The sequence below is a fragment of the Hyla sarda genome, chromosome 3 (assembly GCF_029499605.1).
Source record: "Hyla sarda isolate aHylSar1 chromosome 3, aHylSar1.hap1, whole genome shotgun sequence".
Lineage (NCBI taxonomy): Eukaryota > Metazoa > Chordata > Amphibia > Anura > Hylidae > Hyla > Hyla sarda.
Window position 1 is genome coordinate 358,271,551 of NC_079191.1, and position 22,519 is coordinate 358,294,069.

The 22,519-nt window shown below is 43.1% G+C and overlaps 1 protein-coding gene across 4 annotated transcripts in view; it reads right to left on the reverse strand.

The window, feature by feature from the left end:
* Positions 1-22,519, reverse strand: part of RALGAPA2 (Ral GTPase activating protein catalytic subunit alpha 2) — a 312,968-nt gene that overhangs the window by 190,547 nt on the left and 99,902 nt on the right. For all 4 annotated transcript variants that reach the window (XM_056567643.1, XM_056567642.1, XM_056567641.1 and 1 more), the window contains 3 exons: positions 15,930-16,123; positions 14,649-14,747; positions 14,087-14,242 (listed from right to left, as the gene is read on the reverse strand). In XM_056567643.1, the coding sequence (XP_056423618.1) occupies positions 14,087-14,242; positions 14,649-14,747; positions 15,930-16,123 (449 nt within the window). The remainder of the gene's footprint in view (positions 1-14,086; positions 14,243-14,648; positions 14,748-15,929; positions 16,124-22,519) is intronic.

The window sequence follows — 22,519 nt, forward strand, 5'->3', positions numbered from 1 at the left end:
AAAGCCTAATAATGGACATAAAACCCATGAAGACTCAAGAACATTTTATAAAAAATAAAAAAATAATTAATTTACCAAAAAGGTCAGAGCATTCATTCCATAGACCTGGAGAACGCTTGTGATTCATGCCAAAGTCATGTAGAATCTTCAGTACTTGGAAAGGAATTGTACATTGCAGCAAATAACAATGACAAAGCCGGTAAGAAATCCATTTTATTAGTGAATACTTGCCTCATAGATCCATAGACCATCTGTATTCTTGATGCAATTTAACGTTTATTTTTATATTTGAAGTTTTAACATACAAACTGAGTCAGAACTAGACATTGTGGTAGCTCTGTGCAGTACGGCTCAGGGTCCTATAGAAATACAATAGCGCCATCATGTGGCACCCACCAGTCATCTGGTGTTTTCTGTTCTTATTTATATCTAATTTATAGAACACAAAAAATGGCAAAATTAATTTGCATCTATGGGCTGCTGTTGTAATGCAGTTTAGGGGTCCATAGAGTCAGTAAGTTAGCCTACACCATGGAGTCAGAGGCACTCTCTGTGGAATTATATGGTACAGACAAGGGGGAAAATATTAAATACTACTACAACCACCACTGACGATGCTTCTTGGGACAATACCTCTGTAATACAGTATTTGTTGGAACGTATCACTTTTTCAGATTCTACAAAAATCTCTATATAAAACAAGAAGCACAGAGGTACAGTATGGGCACATAGCAGTCTATGGGAGTAATACAGTATTACATAGCCATTCAGTGTATACATACAAGAACCCTTTGATTGTTAACCCCTTAAGGACACAACCCATTTTGACCTAAGGGCCAAGCCAATTTTATTTTTGCATTTTCATTTTTTCCTCCTCTTCTTCTAAAAATCATAACTCTTTTATATTTTCATCCACAGACTAGTATGAGGGCTTGTTTTTTGCGTGACCAGTTGTCCTGCATAATGACATCACTCATTTTACCTGAAAATGTATGGCGAAAATAAAATAAAAATACTATTTGTGTGGGGAAATTAAAAAGAAAACCGCAAATTTTGCAAATTTTGGAAGGTTTCGTTTTCACGCCGTACAATTTATGGTAAAAATGACGTGTTCTATATTCTGTGGGTCTATGCGATTAAAATTATACCCATAATTATATACTTTTCTATTATTGTTGTGCTTAAAAAAAAAAAAAACGCAAACTTTTTAACCAAATTGGTATGTTTCAAATTCTTCTTTTTTGATGACCTATAACTTTTTCATTTTTCCGTATAAGCGGCAGTATGAGGGCTCATTTTTTGTGCCATGATCTGTACTTTTTATTGGCACCACATTTGTGTATATAAAACAATTTTTTATAGATTTTTTTTGAATAAAATGTGACAAGAAAATAAGAAATTTTGCGCTTTTCTTTTTACGTTCACGCCATTCACCGTATGGGATCTGTAACATTATATTTTAATAGTTTGGACATTTACACATGCGGCGATACCAAATATGTGTATTAATTATAATTTTTTACACTTTATGGGGGTAAAATGGGAAAATGACATTTTACATTTTTATTGGGGGAGGGGATTTTTCACATTTTTGTAACTTTCATTTTTACACTTTAATAGTCCCCATAGGGGACCATCTATAGCAACCATTTGATTGCTAATACTGTTCAGTGCTATGTATAGGACATAGCACTGATCCGTATTATCGTGATCATCTGCTCTGGTCTGCTCGATCTCAGACCAGAGCAGAAGACCCCAGTAAACGGCTGGAGGAAGGTGAGGGGACCTCCGGCCGCCATGCTGGATGATCGGATCGCCGCCGCAGTGCTGCGGGCGATCCGATCATCCATTCAAGTACCGCACTGCCGCAGATGCTGTGATCTGTATTTATCACGGCATCTGAGGGGTTAATGGCGGACATCCGCGCGATCGCGGATGTCCGCCATTACCGGCAGGTCCCTGGCTGCTGATAGCAGCCGGGACCTGCCGGACATGATGCGAGCACTGCTCCGGTGCTCGCGGTCATGACGGAGCGTGAATGTACGTCATGGTGCTCTAAGTACCCCGGCACCATGACGTACATTTACGTCCATTGTCGTTAAGGGGTTGTGCGGGGTTTTGTGTTTGTTTGATTTTTTTAACATATGGCTGGAAGCTGTGTTAAAATAAATTTGTGAAACTCACCTCCTGCTCCCCTGCAGCAAAGACGAAGTTCCTTTTATCACCACTTCTTCCTTGTTCCTATGACGTGTTGTCCCTGCATGATCTGTCCATTTAGCCAATCAATGACTGAGGAGACTGGGGAATGTACTGTGGCAAGTATTTGGCTAAGCAAAGTAGTTCCAGCAGGCAGGGCCATATTTTCAGTTTATGCTGTGCTTTAGGGCGATTCCACAGTCATCAGAATTTTTTTACTCAGATCTGTAAATACGCAGCAAAATCTGCAGGTACTTTTCTCAACAGTTTTGACCCATTTTGTTCATTAAAAGAGGGAGAAAAAAATGTCCAGCTCTTTAAAGTGTCTGTGGCCTATTACTCCTGCTACTCCTTGCATAGCTGTACTATTACTAATACAGGTGCAAGATAATACAGCGTACCACTCACTGAGAAAGGAGACCACTGCAGTACCATGCTCTGCCACTAATAGTATGGCGACTGCAAGTACAGAGCACAAATGTTCAGAACTGAAACAATAACACACGACCTGTGGACAGATGTGGCCCTGTTTTAGAAGGGAAAAAAAAAAAAATACACCTGGTGCTGGACTACCCCCCAACTGATCGCTACATATAGAGCACTGCATTCCCTCGCTCGGCACTTATTATAGGAGGTGGTCAGGGCATTCATTGGTGCCTGTGGCAAAAGGTTGAAACAAAAGCACTGCTAGTTGTACTACCGAATGGAGTCCAATTCAGAGAGGGTTAAAAAGTATCAGTTTATTGACACTGCATGATAAAACAAAAAAGGTACCACTAGAATCAGGACGCGTTTCGGGAGTTATCGTATATACTCGAGTATAAGCCGACCCGAATATAAGCCGAGGCCCCTAATTTCACCCCAAAAACCCAGGAAAAGTTATTGATTCGACTATAAGCCTAGGGTGGGAAATACATCATCCCCCCCTGTCATCATCCAGACCCCCATCATTAACACCACCGTCATCATCACCCCGTCATCATCCAGAACCCCATCATCACCACCTTGTCATCATCCAGACCCCCATGATCATCACCCTGTCATCACCCCGTCATTATCACCCCCATTATCATCACCCTGTCATTTTCACACTGTCATCATCCCCCCCTGTCATCATCACCCCCGTCACCATTACCATTGACGACGACGCACAGGGACGTTGATGTGCAAGTACGTCTGCTGCGCACGGACGTCCCTGTGCGTCGTCGTCAAGGCAACGTGACTTGTCGGGGGCCGGCTGGTGAAAATGGACAGCCCGGAACGACTAACCCTCCCCACCGGTCCATGCAGCATAGATGGCACGGACCAGCTCACCCTTCCCACCAAGGGGAGGTGAGCAGAAAACTAAAAGGGGGGTTTGGATGATGATGAAGGACGCAGTGGTCTTCAATCTGCGGACCTCCAGATGTTTCAAAACTACAACTCCCAGCATGCCCGGACAGCCGATGGGAGTTGTAGTTTTGCAACATCTGGAGGTCCGCAGGTTGAAGACCACTGAAGGGATTGACAGGCAGAGAGTTCACTCGAGTATAAGCCGAGGGGGGTGATGTCAGCACGAAAAATCGTGCTGAAAAACTAGGCTTATACTCGAGTATATAAGGTATATCTCCCTTTTTCAATTGCATAATCAAAGGTGTCTATACATCAGATAAAAAGATGGAGTTTAAATAACCCGTCTGTGGCGCCAAAATGAAGGGGTGTGGGCATAATCCAAGATTCCAGTTTCATATAGTTAATACAGTTTAAACAAAACACGTAAACAAAAAAAGTATTATCTTATTTAAACTCCATATTTTTAGCTGATGTATAGACACCTTTGGTTATGCAATAGAAAAAAGGGAGATACAACTCACGAAATGCATCTCGATTCTAGTGGTACCTTTCATTGTTTTATCACGCAGTGTCAAACTGATACTTTTTAACCCTTTCTGAATCAGACTCCATTCGGTAGCACAACCAGTAGTGCTTTTGTTTTAACCTTTTGCCACATTTCACTATGATCCCCTGTTGCGGGACACCATCCTGAATACTGCCGGCTGCAAACCTAGGAGCTATACTCTTGGTGGGGTGATATGCCTGAATGCAAGTTCTACTCCAGGTGAGAGACCACCTATCTTGCTTTACCATTTTTTCGAACTAACAGGATTACACAAGGCGCCGGACACTCTTCTTTTTTTCTATATTTGTGCATTCTATGGAGCCTGTCATCTGCAAAGTGCTCAGAGATGGCAAGTGCTATATCTAGCAATAGGTGGGGGTCTCAACGGCGTTGAGACCCCAACAGATCAAAACTTCTTTTTCCACCCTGTGGACATTTCGGCGGATGAAGTCCATTTGAAAAAGAGTAGTATTAGGATTCTGCTGCTTTGTTAAGACTGCGGAATTGCCACAGCAGAATTGCGCCAGCAGAAGAACATCTGCTCAAAAAATGAAAATGTCTGAATGGCCGTAGTGTGAATGAGCCCTAAGTTTTAAGATGATGTTTGGTTTGGACAACCCTAGATCTTAGAGATGCTCTTCACATGGCTTTATGCAGAGCCAACAATATATGGACCAGATTCTGAATCTGTGTAGCCATAAGATATGTGAAGCAGACAATCCCTTACAGTGCCTTGTATTGTGCTCAGGATACTTCTTTTTACCAGGGTTTAGCAATCTTAGCAGTTCTTCTTCTGCCCACATGCCAGCACTTCATAAAGCCATTTACATATCATGCTACTTTACGAATGAGGACATGACCATTATTACATTTTCCCTGCTCTTAAGCATACTGGTTTCTTACGATAACAGTGATCATTATGGAAGCCGGCTGGCGGCACAAGCAGAAATTGTAGGGCCGTGCATTTATCATTTTACATATAATGAAGAGAGTGAATGATCACAGGGTTTCTGCTGAAATACAAATCCAAAGGGTTTATTTGTCGACCATTCCAACCATTAGAAAGGCGGAATCTTGTGCTCTAAATAGTGAATGTACTGACACATTTCTTTACTTTACTACAAAATTACCAAAAATAAAAGCCCCCCCACATTTTGTTTGTCAGTCCTCTAAAAAGGAATAATCCAGGACCAATATTATTTTTCAGCTTTTATTCCAACTGGATGAATTACTTGTCGTTCTTCACTATCTGTCTCAATGTTCAGCTATTATATGTTAATAATCTTGCAGACAAAAAGTTTTTCCTCTCTCTGCTCAGTAAACAAACCTTTCAGGGAAACTAGTGCTGGAATTGATAAAATAAATTAAATACATTTAATAAATTAACATGTTAGGTGATTTATTTATCTCCATACTACCGCTCCTAGGCTATGTACACATTTGCATTAAGGTTTCTGTTTATAAACAAAAACCATAACACTATGCAGATCTGTCACACTATGCCCAAAAGACCCCCACTAACTTAAAAAGGGTACTCCACTGGCCAGCGTTCAGAACATTTAGTTCCGAACGTTGTGCGCACTGCGGGGATCGGCCGCCCCTCCCACCCCTCTTGTGATGACAGGCCATGCCCCCTCAGTGTAAAACTATGGGAGGTGTATGACAGCCGTCACACCCCCTCCAATAGACTTCCATTGAGAGGGCATGGCCTGATGTCACGAGGGGCATGTCCGACCACCGCAGCGTTCAGAACTAAATGTTCTGAATGCTGGCCAGTGGAGTGTCCCTTTAAAAAGTGTACCTGTAAAAAAATTATTATAGTGCCGTAATATTTCGAAAGGACTTTAATTTTGCATCTAGCGCTCGAATACCTTTCCGGGCACCCGTTCTCCGTCTCACATATAACTGTGAACTAGAAGACGGATCTTCATGCCCCATCTCCTTTGGCTGTCTGGGCATGATGGAGTTGAAGTTCTTTTAAACAGCTGGAGGTGCGCTGTTTGTGGAACACTGCTGTGTGCACTATAACTTCTCTCTGCAGCATTTCTTCTGACAGCAATGTACTTTTATACTGTGGTGTAGAGAACTGCATTGGCATTCCGCAGGACCCACTGAAATACTTGCAGGTGCAGGCGGTATTGGGTATGTTGCGGACAGGAGGTCACAGATTATACCTGCAGGTCCACTCATCTTGTGCACTCCCGCACCGCAATGCAGCCCCCTCTGTCTGTTATATGTACCAGAAAAAACAAAAGATACCTTCCCTTATTTTCTCCCTCCCGGAGTCCAGAGCGCAGTTAAACTAACTAGGAAGAGTCGCACATTTGAGTCATTCTGGGTGCAGCCTCTAGTGTCTGATGCTTGGCTGTGCTGCCGACTGCTCCCCTTGTCAGAAGTATATGTCCACAGTGCTGCACCGCTCTGTCACACTCTAAGGGGTAGGAATAGGAGGACTTGTGTCAGTAGGATGAGGTACACACAGTCCTTCACGCTCACCACCAGTGCTCTGTAACATTTCTATAGTACTTAAAAGTTAATAAAAATAAAAATGCCCCAAAGCCACCACAATACCTGTTCTGTGTCCCCTGTAGTTATCCATGTGGCTTTGGAAGCTCTTGTGGCCCCTTTTGTCTCCTTAATATTCTTTGTCCTTGCTTGCAGCCCAGACTACAACTCCCAGAAGTCAGTGCAGCTCTGTGTAATGGCTGCGTTGTTGTCAGCAGCACACACATGTCTTTTCTTTTAAACTATCCCCCCCCCACAACCACCCACAGCAATAAATCATGTTATGCTCTGAATGGCCACAGTCAGTCATAAGATCTACAGAAGGAAAAGAGCAGCATTATGTGCTGAGTTGTGACTGAGAATCTTCACTGGGCTTCTCTGCCAGCACACAGGGAGGAGAGGGAGTTGTGGCTGTGAAGCCAGAAATCACGTGGTGGTTTTCTTCCAGGAGGGTGGGGGCTAGGTCTCAGTGAGGGTTTTACACAAAGACAAAATGGATCTGAATATGATGTGTCTCTCTCACTTCCTGCATGTAAGTGACAGCTCAAAGCGGGAAACTGCTCTATATAGCTAATGAATGATATTTAGACAAATAAATAAGTTGGTGAGAGAGAAAGGATGGGCTATGGGTTTAGTTCCCCAGAATAACCCTTTAAGGTTGCAAATATACCATTTAGGAGAATAGAAAAGCAAGGTAAGAATGTCTCCCCCAGCTGTTCCATGCTCCTGAATGGCATATCTGCTTATATAAGTGTATGAGAGTCCGACCCTTCAAATGATTATAGGGTCTGACTGTCACACACAGCTTTCTCAGGCTCCTGAATGACACATCTGCTTAGTACAGCAACCACACGGCCAGTTGGCCACCAATACTAGCCCTGGCACAATTACAGGGACTAATATATGATTTCTGTGTGCTTGTGCATAAAAAGATACAGCTAGCTTTTCTAGGCTTTTGAAAGGCATGTCTGCTTCTAGGTATATCAATTTATGCATAGGCACACTTCACAACTCAAACAATAATAGTCCCTGTAAATTACTGGTAGCCATGTAAGTCACAGTACTAAGCAGTTGTGCCATTCCGGAGCCTGAAAAGGCTGGGGGATAGCATTAAGCTGCACGCACCGCTACTACTTTATAATGAGGCACCTTTCAGAATGTTCGTGGGAACGGGCGGCATTGGACACATACGTTCAGGAGTGGGCAGTAATGGTCAGAAATTTACCGGGAGCAGGCGGAAGTGGGATTAAGAAAATAGACCCACGCAGGGTTCCACTGCGGTGATCTTTGTGTGCATTACCCCTGCCTTGTGACATCAGTGATTATTACCCCTGTACTGTGACATCCCTTCGTATTATCCCTGTACTGTGACATCTCTTCGTATTATCCCTGTACTGTGACATCCCTGTGTATTATCCCTGCACTGTGACATCCCTGTGTATATTATCCCTGTACTGTGACATCCCTGTGTATTATCCCTGTACTGTGATATCACTGTGTGTATTATCCCTGTACTGTGACATCCCTGTGTGTATTATCCCTGTACTGTGACATCCCTGTGTGCATTATCCCTGTACTGTGACATCCCTGTACTGTGACATCACTTTGTGTATTATGCCTGTACTGTGACATCACTGTTTGTATTATCCCTGTACTGTGACATCCCTGTGTATTATCCCTGCACTGTGACATCCCTGGGTATTATCCCTGTACTGTGACATCCCTGTGTATTATCCCTGTACTGCGACATCCCTGTGTATTATCCCTGTACTGCGACATCCCTGTGTATTATCCCTGTACTGCGACATCCCTGTGTATTATCCCTGTACTGTGACATCCCTGTGTATTATCCCTACACTGTGACATCCCTGTGTATTATCCCTACACTGTGACATCACTGTGTGTATTATCCCTGCACTGTGACATCCCTGTGTATTATCCCTGTACTGTGACATCACTGTGTATTATGCCTGTTCTGTGACATCACTGTGTATTATGACTGTACTGTGACATAACTGTTTGTATTATCCCTGTACTGTGACATCACTGTGTGTATTATCCCTGCACTGTGACATCACTGTGTGTATTATCCCTGTACTGTGACATCCCTGTGTATTATCCCTGTACTGTGACATCACTGTGTGTATTATCCCTGCACTGTGACATCCCTGTGTGTATTATCCCTGTACTGTGACATTGCTGTGTATTATGCCTGTACTGTGACATCACTGTTTGTATTATCCCTGTACTGTGACATCACTGTTTGTATTATCCCTGTACTGTGACATCCCTGTGTATTATCCCTGCACTGTGACATCCCTGTGTATTATCCCTGTACTGTGACATCCCTGTGTATTATCCCTGTACTGTGACATCCCTGTGTATTATCCCTGTACTGTGACATCCCTGTGTATTATCCCTGTACTGTGACATCCCTGTGTATTATCCCTGTACTGTGACATCCCTGTGTATTATCCCTGTACTGTGACATCACTGTGTGTATTATCCCTGTACTGTAACATCACTTTGTGTATTATCCCTGTACTGTGACATCACTGTGTATTAGCCCCTGCACTGTGACATCACTGTGTGTATTATCCCTGTACTGTGACATCCCTGTGTATTATCCCTGCACTGTGACATCCCTGTGTATTATCCCTGTACTGTGACATCCCTGTGTATTATCCCTGTACTGTGACATCACTGCATATTATCCCTGTACTGTGACATCCCTGTGTATTATCCCTGTACTGTGACATCCCTGTGTATTATCCCTGTACTGTGACATCCCTGTGTATTATCCCTGTACTGTGACATCCCTGTGTATTATCCCTGTACTGTGACATCACTGTGTGTATTATCCCTGTACTGTGACATCCCTGTGTATTATCCCTATACTGTGACATCCTTGTGTATTATCCCTGTACTGTGACATCTCTGTGTATTATCCCTGCACTGTGACATCACTGCGTATTATCCCTGTACTGTGACATCACTGCGTATTATCCCTGTACTGTGACATCACTGTGTATTATCCCTGTACTGTGACATCCCTGTGTATTATCCCTGCACTGTGACATCCCTGTGTATTATCCCTGTACTGTGACATCACTGTGTATTATCCCTGTACTGTGACATCACTGTATATTATCCCTGTACTGTGACATCCCTGTGTATTATCCCTGCACTGTGACATCACTGTGTGTATTATCCCTGTACTGTGACATCCCTGTGTATTATCCCTATACTGTGACATCCTTGTGTATTATCCCTGTACTGTGACATCTCTATGTATTATCCCTGCACTGTGACATCCCTGTGTATTATCCCTGTACTGTAACATCCCTGTGTATTATCCCTGCACTGTGACATCCCTGTGTATTATCCCTGTACTGTGACATCCCTGTGTATTATCCCTGTACTGTGACATCCCTGTGTATTATCCCTGTACTGTGACATCCCTGTGTATTATCCCTGTACTGTGACATCCCTGTGTATTATCCTTGCACTGTGACATCCCTGTGTATTATCCCTGCACTGTGACATCACTGTGTGTATTATCCCTGCACTGTGACATCCCTGTGTATTATCCCTGTACTGTGACATCACTGTGTATTATGCCTGTACTGTGACATCACTGTTTGTATTATCCCTGTACTGTGACATCACTGTGTGTATTATCCCTGCACTGTGACATCACTGTGTGTATTATCCCTGCACTGTGACATCACTGTGTATTATCCATGTACTGTAACATCACTGTGTATTATGCCTGTACTGTGACATCACTGTTTGTATTATCCCTGTACTGTGACATCACTGTGTATTATCCCTGCACTGTGACATCCCTGTGTGTATTATCCCTGCACTGTGACATCACTGTGTATTATCCCTGCACTGTGACATCCCTGTGTATTATCCCTGCACTGTGACATCCCTGTGTATATTATCCCTGTACTGTGACATCACTGTTTGTATTATCCCTGTACTGTGACATCACTGCGTATTATCCCTGTACTGTGACATCCCTGTGTATTATCCCTGCACTGTGACATCCCTGTTTATATTATCCCTGTACTGTGACATCCCTGTGTATTATCCCTGCACTGTGACATCCCTGTGTATTATCCCTGTACTGTGACATCCCTGTGTATATTATCCCTGTACTGTGACATCGCTGTGTGTATTTTCCCTGTACTGTGACATCCTTGTGTATTATCCCTGTACTGTGACATCCTTGTGTATTATCCCTGTACTGTGACATCCCTGTGTATTATCCCTGCACTGTGACATCCCTGTGTATTATCCCTGTACTGTGACATCACAAAGTGCATTATTCCCTTACATTTTGAAGACCAAATCAATTTTTATTTTTTTTATTGTTCTGAGGCTGTTATGCTGGATTTGGGCCGAGGTTACTTGTTATGCCCCTGTAAATTATGAAGGCTAACATCTCCCATTATTTACACCTTGTTGCCATTAAAGTCATACAGTGATACAAGATGCAAAGACAGAATGTTTTATTCTACTGTGTCAGATATATTTTTGGAAAAAGGTAAAAGCTATGAAATAAATAATATAAAGATTCTGTTTGAGCACACAGGGGGGCTTTATATGGCTCTAAATGGCTTTCTTTGGCTTTAATACTTAAAATGTACCTGTCATCAACAAAAACGTTTTATATAAAGTAGATAATAACATATGTATATTTGTAATTTACATTGGTTACAAAAAGGTTTAGATTTTTGGGTGAAAAAATGCTGTCCCTGCAGCTATTGCCTGTGTGTCTCTGTGATGAGTCCAAATACAGGAAGTGAGGACAGGACAAGCAGGGCTCTGTGCAGACTCCTGGCTTGTCTTTTATCCTGATGTGTCATTTATCCTGAGCCTCAGGGCTTGTCCTCACTGCACAGAGCCCCGCTTGTCCTCACTGCACAGAGCCCCGCTTGTCCTCACTGCACAGAGCCCCGCTTGTCCTCACTGCACAGAGCCCCGCTTGTCCTCACTGCACAGAGCCCCGCTTGTCCTCACTGCACAGAGCCCCGCTTGTCCTCACTGCACAGAGCCCCGCTTGTCCTCTGTGCACAGAGCCCCGCTTGTCCTCTGTGCACAGAGCCCCGCTTGTCCTCTGTGCACAGAGCCCCGCTTGTCCTCTGTGCACAGAGCCCCGCTTGTCCTCTGTGCACAGAGCCCCGCTTGTCCTCTGTGCACAGAGCCCCGCTTGCCCTCTGTGCACAGAGCCCCGCTTGCCCTCTGTGCACAGAGCCCCGCTTGCCCTCTGTGCACAGAGCCCCGCTTGTCCTCTGTGCACAGAGCCCCGCTTGTCCTCAGTGCACAGAGCCCTGCTTGTCCTCAGTGTACAGAGCCCTGCTTGTCCTCCCACACTTCCTGCAGGAGCTGCAGGAAAAAACATATACACATTTAACCAATGTAAATTACAAATATATAAATAATGGTATTAACTACATTATTTAAAAATTGATTGTTGATGGCAGGTACACTTTAAATCCCCTATTAAATAAGCCAAATTTATGTAAGTGCACCCCTACCTAAACCACCCAAAAGTTCCAAAGTCATTAAGGTAGCACCATTGTATTTTAAATGGGTCTACAGGGTCTTATGGGTTAAAAGGTTTTAACACTTTTGTTCACATATAGTTTTCCATATCCCTCCCCCCCCTTACTACAGGCAACGTCTAGTTTTTAACACTCTGAACACCAATGGTTATGACCCAAGAAGGGTGGCAGAGCCTTCCATAGCAGAGCACTTCACTAGAGACAACGTTTAGCACAAAGTACCATGACACATGGAAGCTGAGACTTCTCGTTGTCTTTTGGACACCAAACAGGAAAAAACCACATCATCACAAGAACAGGTTATTTTGACCTGCATTAGGAATAAAGGGGCCCCTTACGTATTATTCTTGCTAGATGACAGAGACAAGGAGTTTGACACTGTGCTACTTCAGTGACTAGACTGGAAGTTGTGAAGGTTTTATTATGTTCTAGGAGGAAAAAGCACATTTAACCTCTTCACTATGGGGCCATGTTAACCCCATAGGATCTTTATAATCAGCTTTGTGTAATAATGTAGTACAGATCCTGAAGGCTTAATATCACATAATTCCATGGAATAGGCTGAGGTCGGACGATTATTTCTAATTTTTTCTTTTCTATTGCATGTCACTTCTCTATAGTAAGAAAATTACCATTTATGGCCAGTGACACCAGTCTTAGGGGGAGTTCACAACCAGTAGATTTTTTGCAGAAATTGCTAAAAAAATCAATTCCATCCATCTGAATGGAAAATATTTTAGATAAATATGACTGAATGTTAAAGGGGTAGTCCAGTTTCAAAAAATTGTATTTAAATAAGACTATTACCCCAAAATATATTACTTCCTAATATATTGTTACCACAAACTGAAATGGCTCCAGCATGGCTGATTAACCTCTGAAGGGAAGTTGTTTAGTTGTTTCATTTTTAATGTGGTGTTGTCTCAGTAGCCCCCCAGCTTCCCTCTGTCTCCCAAGACAATGCCTCATCCCGCTACTGTCTCTGAACGCTTGGCTGGACCTGGTGTCTGAGCTCTAGTCTCATCTGCTAAATAATGTAATCACCTCTGGCTACAGACTACATCACGATCCCCATCTCATATACACATCTTTTATATGACATTTAGGCTGTGTTCACACGCTGCAGTTTTCACCAAGTTTTTGCTGCAAATTTGCAGAAATCATAGCAAATAATGTGCTTTATCACACCGAACATTTAAAGGACAGTAAAAACATAACATAATTACAGTAGAATACTCCCATTTTTAGAGGTGTATTTACAGAGTGCCGTCTTGTGCTGTACAATGCCCCAGATAGAGGAGCAGACAGAGAATTAATGCAGCAGGTGCTACATCCTCCCTGTATGATAGCTATTCTGCAACAGCTCTCGGTGGGGAGCTGGCAGGACTGCTGGAAGTGGAGTCGGCAGGGTGGGAGGAGTGTAAGCAATGCATTCCGTAGCACCGCGGCCAATAAAGTTATTGTTTTCACCTGTACAGTATGCCTCCAGCTGTTTCCCCACTACAACTTCCAGCATGCCCTGACAGCCAATAGATGTCAGGGTAAGCTGGGAGTTGTAGTGGTGAAACAGCTGGAGGCACACTGTATAGGTGAACTAAGGGCGGAAGTGTTGGCCCCAGCAGGCATCAGTGACGTCGCGCCTGCTGGGGAAGTCTGCCTGGTAGTGAGCACACTACCAGGCAGACAAAAAGGCATTTCCACCATAGTAAAAAAAAAAAAAATTTAATTAAAGGCAGGGAGGGGGGTTAGGGATAGATGGGCAATAGGCAGGGACAGAGAAAAAAAAAAAAAAAAAGGATGGTGGGAGGTCAGGAGATGACTATTAAGAATAAATTTCAATGGGGTAATAGTGCATCCGTGCAAGCATATAAAGGGTAAATAAATGACATGCTGGCAGTAAGCAAAAATACTTAGCACATTGGACACTTACCTGATCTTCATGATTGAGGCCATTGTGCAGGACAAGATAAAAATGAATCAAGACATCGGAGTTTGGTAGGACATCTTGCCGCCGTGTCATCATGCCACATATCAGCTTGTATGCCTGCAGTTTACCCTCCTTATACTCGTTCGGCAGTGTAGTTGCCTGCTTGGAAATCATTTAGTGAATAGGGTGCACAGTATATTGAAAATACCACTAAAATATCCCTTCTTTAAGGGGTATGCCGGACAGTTATTTTTTTTCTAATAAAAAAAAAATCTATACTTTGCTTCCTTACTCGCTTGCTGTTGTCTCAGTGTTGCACTTTCTTATGTCGTCAGAAGAAAGCGCTTGCAGCAGGGACAGGCAACAGTGAAGCGGAAGCAAAGTGGGGTATATAGGTTTGGTTTTCTTTTTCTATTTAATCTGAGCCCATAAGCGTATTCTGTCGCGTCTCAGAAAAGTACAACACGAAAGGCATCATACAATATCTAAGCCTCTTACAGCATTGATTATGTTAAACAAACAGCCCCACAAAGAACCATTCTAAAGTAACCTTTACATTGCTTACCTTAAACAACCACGAGGCAAACATTCGGAGGGGTGGGATCAAAATAGGGGGTGGAGGGGAAGACTGATTGTCCAGACTGATAGACAGATTGTCTCTGATCTGGAATAACAAAAAAAAAAAAAAATAATAAAAAAAAGAAACAGCAAATTGTTTATTGCAAAAAATAAACACGTAAATATATATATGTATATATTTTATTATTACTATATATATATTTTTTATGTGTACTGTATAGATATACAAGTTGTACATGTATGAATATAAAAATGTTCATCCCTCCCATATCAGAATGTTATACGCTGCTGCCACCTACTGTTCCAACTTCAAAGTGTAGGGTTTTGCCTTTTATTTAGAATAGACCTAAACTTGATCAGACAGATAGAAGAAATTTGGGTATGATTTAAAGGCTCATTCACATCAGGGTTGAGCTCCATTTTAAGATTCATAAAAATGTCAAATGGAGAAAAAAAAAATGACTGCAGGTTAGGTTTTTTTCTCTTCGCTCAATTCAATTCAATGAAACTTTAAGCCCTTGGAGTACAGTAGTATTTTAATTTTTAATTTTTTTTAAAGTCTACCATAAAGTGCAATTTTTCGGCAATCTACCTTTATTGGGTATACTATGCAGCACATACAGTGTCGGTGACGGACAGTTACAGATATTGCCAAAAAGTCAAAAACATCTCCTTCATTTTAAGAATAGATTGAGCAAAATCTCATCTGACAGGCCCAATTATGAAAAACCCTAATAAAACCTGATGGAAGATCACTTTAGGGTTAATGTTCATGGGTTAACTCAAAGAAAATCTGTGTCCATATTCCTCTTGTGAGAGAAATCCTTCATGGAATCCACAGTATAAATGCCAAGCATGCCCTCAAATTCTGCCATGCATTTTCACTTTCAATATTGCAGATTTGGCCATGGATTTTGGCACTGTTTAGCCTCATTCGATAGAAGTGTAAATCCCCAAAACAAAAACAAAAATTATAAAAAAAATGTCTAATAGACAGCAATGTATTTCCGTGTAGAGTTTACAGAAAGAACAGACATGTCTATTGTTTTTGAAGACACCGGAATATGAATTCCTGTGTCAGATGTTTCCGGTGCGGAAATTCTGCTGTGTGAACAGTTCAGGAGAATCCCATTGAAATTAATGGGACTCTGCTGCTGCTGAATCTGTGTAGAATACCAACGTGGAATTCCACACAGAAATGCCATTGTGTGAACATAGCCTAAGACAATCATATAGGAAACTGCAATGGAGTGCATGGGGACCTCACCTTAGCCAGCTTGTACCACAGCTCGTAGAGGTAGCCAAACACCTTGGCATGGATTTGGGTGGACTGGATGTTGTTCACGTCTCCGAGTATTCCCAGGATCCTTCTCCACAATACAGCGGCAGAGTCCGGATGCCAGCCAGCTAGATTGCCACCAGCTATTATACTGCAGTCTCCAGCAAGACACTCGCTGCTGTCTGAAAGAAAATGAAGTCACAAGGATATGTATCAGTTGTGTAATAGAAGTCGCCCAAAGATAAAACTAGCCTACGGCACTACACGGCACTCTATAAAGTTTGCATTTGTCTGGTTAATTGTAAGGTAACACCTCAGTGAAAGTTTATTAGTACCGCTGTGCAAACACGTCCCTGCAGATCAAACAATCTCAGAGAAGTCTGACAATATTAAGTTTACAGTGTGAAGTAGGGTATAGTATTCAGCCTTTGTTGTCATCTTTCCATTCACATATAAGCCCATATATATATATATATATATATATATATATACACACATATACACATACATACATACAGTGACCCCTCGACCTACGATGGCCCCGACATACGATCATTTCAACATGCGATGGCCTCTCAAAGGCATCAACATACGATGCTTTTGTATGTCGGGGCCATCGCATAAACTGCTATCCGGCAGCGCTGACTGCTTCAGCCGTTTACGGTGCCCCGTGTGGTCCGCTGACGATCACTTACCTGTCCTCGGGGCTCCGGCGCGTCCTCTTCGGGATCCTCTGCATCGTCGGCGCTCTCCATCGACGTCATCACGTCACTGCACACGCCGTCCAGTCATCCAATAGGAGCAGCGTGCGTAGTGACCTGATGGCGGTGACAGAGAGGGAGGATGCCGGGGAAGCAGTGGCACTGGTCACAGCGGTGACGAGTGGTGACGGTCGGGAGCGGCGGAGACAGGTGAGTACAACTTCCTCTACCAGTGGTCTACAACCTGTGGACCTCAAGATGTTGCAAAACTACAACACCCAGCATGCCCGGACAGCCAACGGCTGTCCGGGCATGCTGGGTGTTGTAGTTTTGCAACATCTGGAGGTCCGCAGGTTGTAAATCACTGTCCTATACTTTACATTGCACGGATCCCTCAACATACGATGGTTTCAACAAACGATGGTCCGTTTGGAACGGATTACCATTGTATGTTGAGGGACCACTGTATATATATATATATATATATATATATATATATATATATATATTTATATAAATCTATTATATACTTGATGTCCGGATGTGTTCCATTCTGCTGGACTACACCTCAGGACATTTTTTCACCACACCTCCACCGCCAGGTATCCACTGTATATGTATATAATAACACTAGTTTGTATGAATCTATTATATTTAATATATCACCCTTAAAAGGGGTACTCCGCCCCTGGCATCTTATCCCCTATCCAAAGGATAGGGGATAAGATGTTAGATCGCCGCGATCCCGCCACGACTCCTTCCCATAGACTTGTATTGACGGGGGCGGAGCCGTGACGTAACGATGCTCCGGCCCCTGTATTGCCCATCATTACGTGCAGAGCGAACTCTCTCTGCGCAGTAATGATAGCGGGGTGCTGCAGCAGCGATCCCCGGGGTCCCCAGCAGCGGGACCCCGGCGATCTGACATCTTATCCCCTATCCTTTGGATAGGGGATAAGATGTCTAGGGGAGGAGTACCCCTTTAAGGTGTCCTAATTGTGTGTATTAGTTTGATCACTAAGATGTACTTTGATGTCTCACTATATTGTGTTATTGTATGCTAATTAATCTAATGAATGCAATGATGTCACAATAAATCATGTATATTTAAACAGCTCACATGTGCACTTGTCATGGCTTGAACATTGCTGTGTGAGCCAAAATGTAGCTGTATACTGGATGAATAAAGCTACATATTAATCCATCTGAGACATCGGTGTGCTGCTGGTTCTTTGCTCTGGATTTAGGAGGAGTCTATAACCCAGTCTCTGACAGCCTGCACCCAGATGGATTTTTTGGAGTGCTACTCGCCTTGGAATATCTAACCGTCCATACACACTATATATATATATATATATATATATATATATATATATATATATATATATATATATACATACACACACACATATATATATATAGAATGTATAGATCACACTGTGCATTAAAGATATCATCACCACCGATAACAGTGGTCTTTAAACTGTGGACCTTCACCAAGACTACAACTTCCAGCATGCCCAGTCAGTCATTGTCTATATTTACAATGATAATATATATATATATAAATATATATTATTTATAGCGGTGGTCTCCAAACTGTGGACCTCCAGCTGTTGCAATACTACAACTCCCAGCATGCCCCGAGGTTAAAAGCCCCAAAGCCTACAGTTTCTCTGCTCCAGTGTCCCCAGGACATGTGCTGAGACATTTTAACCTCATTATCTGAACACTGTGGATCCAGAAAAAGCACTCACATATTGCAAGGCTTATAACCTAGTCCTAATAGTGGAGATGTTGTATAGTCTGACAACCTACTCTATTGGTCTCCAGGCAAAGTAGATTCTATGATTCACTGCACTACAAGCCAATAATTCTCTCATCTATAATTAAAAACATCAAAGAGGGACATTTACTAAGCCTTTTAGTCAGATTTTTCCTACTATTTTTGTCGCAAAATTGTCGCTATTGCGCCTATGGGTTTTCCCGTGCGACTTTTGTTCTGGAGATCAAGAAGTGCATTTTTCAGTTTCCCGCATTATTTAAGCAGGTTTCCAAATTCGACTTGCAGTGGTCACGTGTTTACTACGTGCGACAGTCGCAAAAAAGTCGCACTAAGCAAAAAACTCGACTAAATGTACCCCAGCTAATTCTTGGCTTACCCAGCCTACCTAGGTAGTAGGAAAACGTCCATTGCTCTTTTTGAAAGGCGTTCAGGGCCAAATATGTTGGTATCATGGTTTTAATCCTTTACTGTACTTTATCACAAATGCACTCTCTAAAGTGTTCCCCAATCTGCTCTCAGGAACTCTCAATGAAAACACAATCATTTGAATTATTTAGATGTGGTGAAAAAACAAAAAAAAAATCCTCAAAAATAAAAGATCCAAAAGGAAACCTAGCAGCCAAACCTATTCAGACAGCAGGAAAAAGGAACAGACTATTGTTTCTACTACATTAAGTAAATTTCCCGCTTTATCCTACGTGCACCAAATGTATTAACGCCGTACGACAATTTAGTAAATTTGTCGCACGTAGTCAAAAATGAAGTAGAAAAAAACAGGGTAAAAACCAGACTACATAGTAAAAGATTAGGAAATGTCCCTCAGAATGTGTTGGTAGATAAGAACCATTTGGCCCATCTAGTGGACTACCAATTTAAAGACTCTTTAATCTTTTTGGTCTCAGTTCTAAAAGTCGTGTTTGGAGGAAACCAAACACTGCTCAGCACCTGCCCAATACCATCCCTCCAGTGAAGCATGGTGGTGGGAGCCTCATGCTGCGTAGCTGTTTTTCAGCGGCTGGGACAGGGAGACTGGTCAGGGTTGTGGGAAAGCTAAATGGAACAATGTACAGATATTCTTAAAGCGTTACTGTGATTTGGAAAACGTTTGACATGTCGTCCAGAGTCTCAGTCCTGAGCTGGTAAAAAGCACGGCAGCGGTCCATTTCAGTGCTGGTTGTGGACTATCACTGGTTACCTGCTATGGTTCCTATTTTCTAAAGGATTCTTCCCGTAACACTTGGTATACTAATTGAAGTGCCTAAGACTGTTATAACTAGAACATAGTTTAAAAAGTTTACAGCAATCATTTTGGTAGATTAGGGATGGTGTTTTTTGGGTTGGGGTTGGTTTTGTGTGTGTTTATGTGTTCACTACAGTTTGTTCAAATCTAATAACCGATTATTTGATTTAAAAAACAAAACAAAAACAGAAAAAGTGCAGCAGCGATTAGGGCTGGGCGGTATACCGGTTCATACCGAATACCACATTTTTTGGGCTGCACGATATGAATTTTCCCCATACCGCAATACCGGTTTGGCCCCTCCCCCTCAGGAATGTATTATCAGCGCAGCACTGTCCCCACATCGGGGAACTAATCCTATGTTACCCGCCAGCACCGTTCTGCCCCCCTTAATTAATGCTCAGCCCAGCGGGGTACTACTCACATATGTCAAGCACTGCCCTCCTCCTCCTCTTTGTTGGGGGCCGCCGGGCGCTGGAACTCTATACTGTACATCAGTGGTCTCCAACCTGCAGACCTCCAGATGTCGCAAAACTACAACTCCCAGCATGCCCGGACAGCCAACGGCTTCTTACATGACAGTGCGGTGATAGGCTGACAGCTGTCTGACGTTCCCGTCCCAAGGAACAGCGTGTGGCCGACATAGGTAAGTTAAAGTTTCTTTTCTGTATCCATTGGCTGTCCAGGCATGCTGGGAGTTGTAGTTTTACAACAACTGGAGGTCTGCAGGTTGGAGACCACTGGCGTACAGTGAGTTCCATCGCCGGCGGCCCCCAACAAAGAGGAGGAGGGCAGTGCTTGAGGAGGGCAGTGCTTGAAGGTGACATCTGTGAGTAGTACCCCGCTGGGCTGATCATTAATTGGGGGGAGCAGAACAGTGCTGGCGGGTCACATGATTTGGGGTAGGGGGGAAGCCGAACACCGCGCGCGGGTCACATGATTTGGGGGGGGACAGGGGCAGAACAGTGCTGGCAGGTCACATGATTAGGGGGGGGTGAAAATACCGTTATTTACCGTGGAACCGCCGTAAGTTAAAAAAATACTGTGATACACATATTAGGTCATACCGCCCAGCCCTAGCAGCGATCATCACTCCACGCTGCTCAGACAAATCAGGCTCTTTCACTGCATTAGTCCATGCAGTAAAAGTGCCACAAAGAGCAGCCGCAGCAGTAGAGTGATGACAGCTACCGCGCACTTCACCAGCTTATAGCTCACAATCGCAGTGGGCCTCAGGATGACACGTCAAATGGGTTTTCAAGTCACTTTAAAAGGGGTACTCCGATGGAAAACAACTTTTTGAAAATCAACTAGTTCCAGAAAGTTAAACAGATTTGTAAATTACCTCTATTAAAAAATCTTAATCTTTCCAATATTAATCAGCTGCTGTATACTACAGAGGAAATTTTCTTCTTTTTGTTTTTCTTTTCTGTCTGACCACAGTGCACTCTGCTGACACCTCTGTCCATGTTAGGAACTGTCCAGAGCAGGAGCAAATCCCCATAGCAAATCTATCCTGCTCCTGACAGTTCCTGACATGGACAGAGGTGTCAGCAGAGAGCACTGTGGTCAGACAGGAAAGAAAAAAAAAAAAAAGAACTTCCTCTGGAGCATACGGCAGCTGATAAGTACTGGAAGGATAAAGATTTTTAAATAGAAGCAATTTACAAATCTGTATAACTTTCTGCTCCAGTTCATTTAAAAAAAAAAAATTCCACTGGAGTACCCCTTTAATTAAAAACCTGGTTCAGAGTACAAAGGCCAAGACAAGAAAAGAGTGGCTTAGAGACAACTGTGAATGTGTTTGAGTGGCCCAGCCAGAGCCCAGAACCCAAGTGAACATCTCTTCATTAATGGTCCCCATTCAACCTGACAGAGCTTGAGAGGATCTGCAGAAAAGAATGGCAGAACATCTCCAGATCCAGGTGTACAAACCTTGTGGCATCATCGCCAAGTAGACTGGAGGCTGAAACCACTGCCAAAGGTGCTTTAACTAAGTGCTGAGTAAAGGGTCTGAATACTTATGTCCATGTAATATTTCAGTTTTTCCTTCTCAGTAAATTAAAGCGCAAATGTCACCATTCCCCCCAGATCTAAGCCATTATGGTATTGTTGATAATAATTGCAATGCAGCCATACCTTTGGCTGCGCATTTCCATCATTTATTAGCCAAAAAATCCTTTTCTTGTGCGGCCAGCAACAGTCAGGCCAGGGGTTAGCAATATCCCACCGCCATGCCTATCCCCTGTACCTGAGCTCTGGGACCACTGTGTGATTGACACACAGATCCTTAGCGCATGCGCCCCTCATTTGCTTGATGTGTGTCCCGGCCTGAATCCTCAAAGCAAGCACTCACTCCTGCACCTCCGTGCTCCTGTGTACTGCTAGAGGCAGGGAGAGCGCAAGCTCTCTGCCTCTAGTGATGGGAATAGCACCCAGCACTGTACATCACTGGTGCGCATGTCAAGCAGATCAGGGGCGCATGCGCTGAGAGCCTGTGTGTCAATTACACAGCGGTCCCAGCGCTCATGTACAAGGGATAGGTGTGGTGGCAGCAGCGCACTGCGATCTCTCAGCCACACCTATCCAAATGTTGCCGACTGCACAAGAAAAAGATTTTCTACCTAATAAAGGATGGAAATGTGCAGCCAAAAGATATGGTTGCATTGCAATGATTATCAACAATACTATGATGGTTTAGGTCTGGCCATTATGGTGTACTGAGTGCAGAATAATCGGGGAAAACTTGGCTTTTTTTTTTTATTTATCAAAAGGCTGCAACATAAAATGTGACAAAAGGGGCTGAAAACTTTCTGAAAGCACGGGGTTCTAAAGTGTAGAGGATTATAAT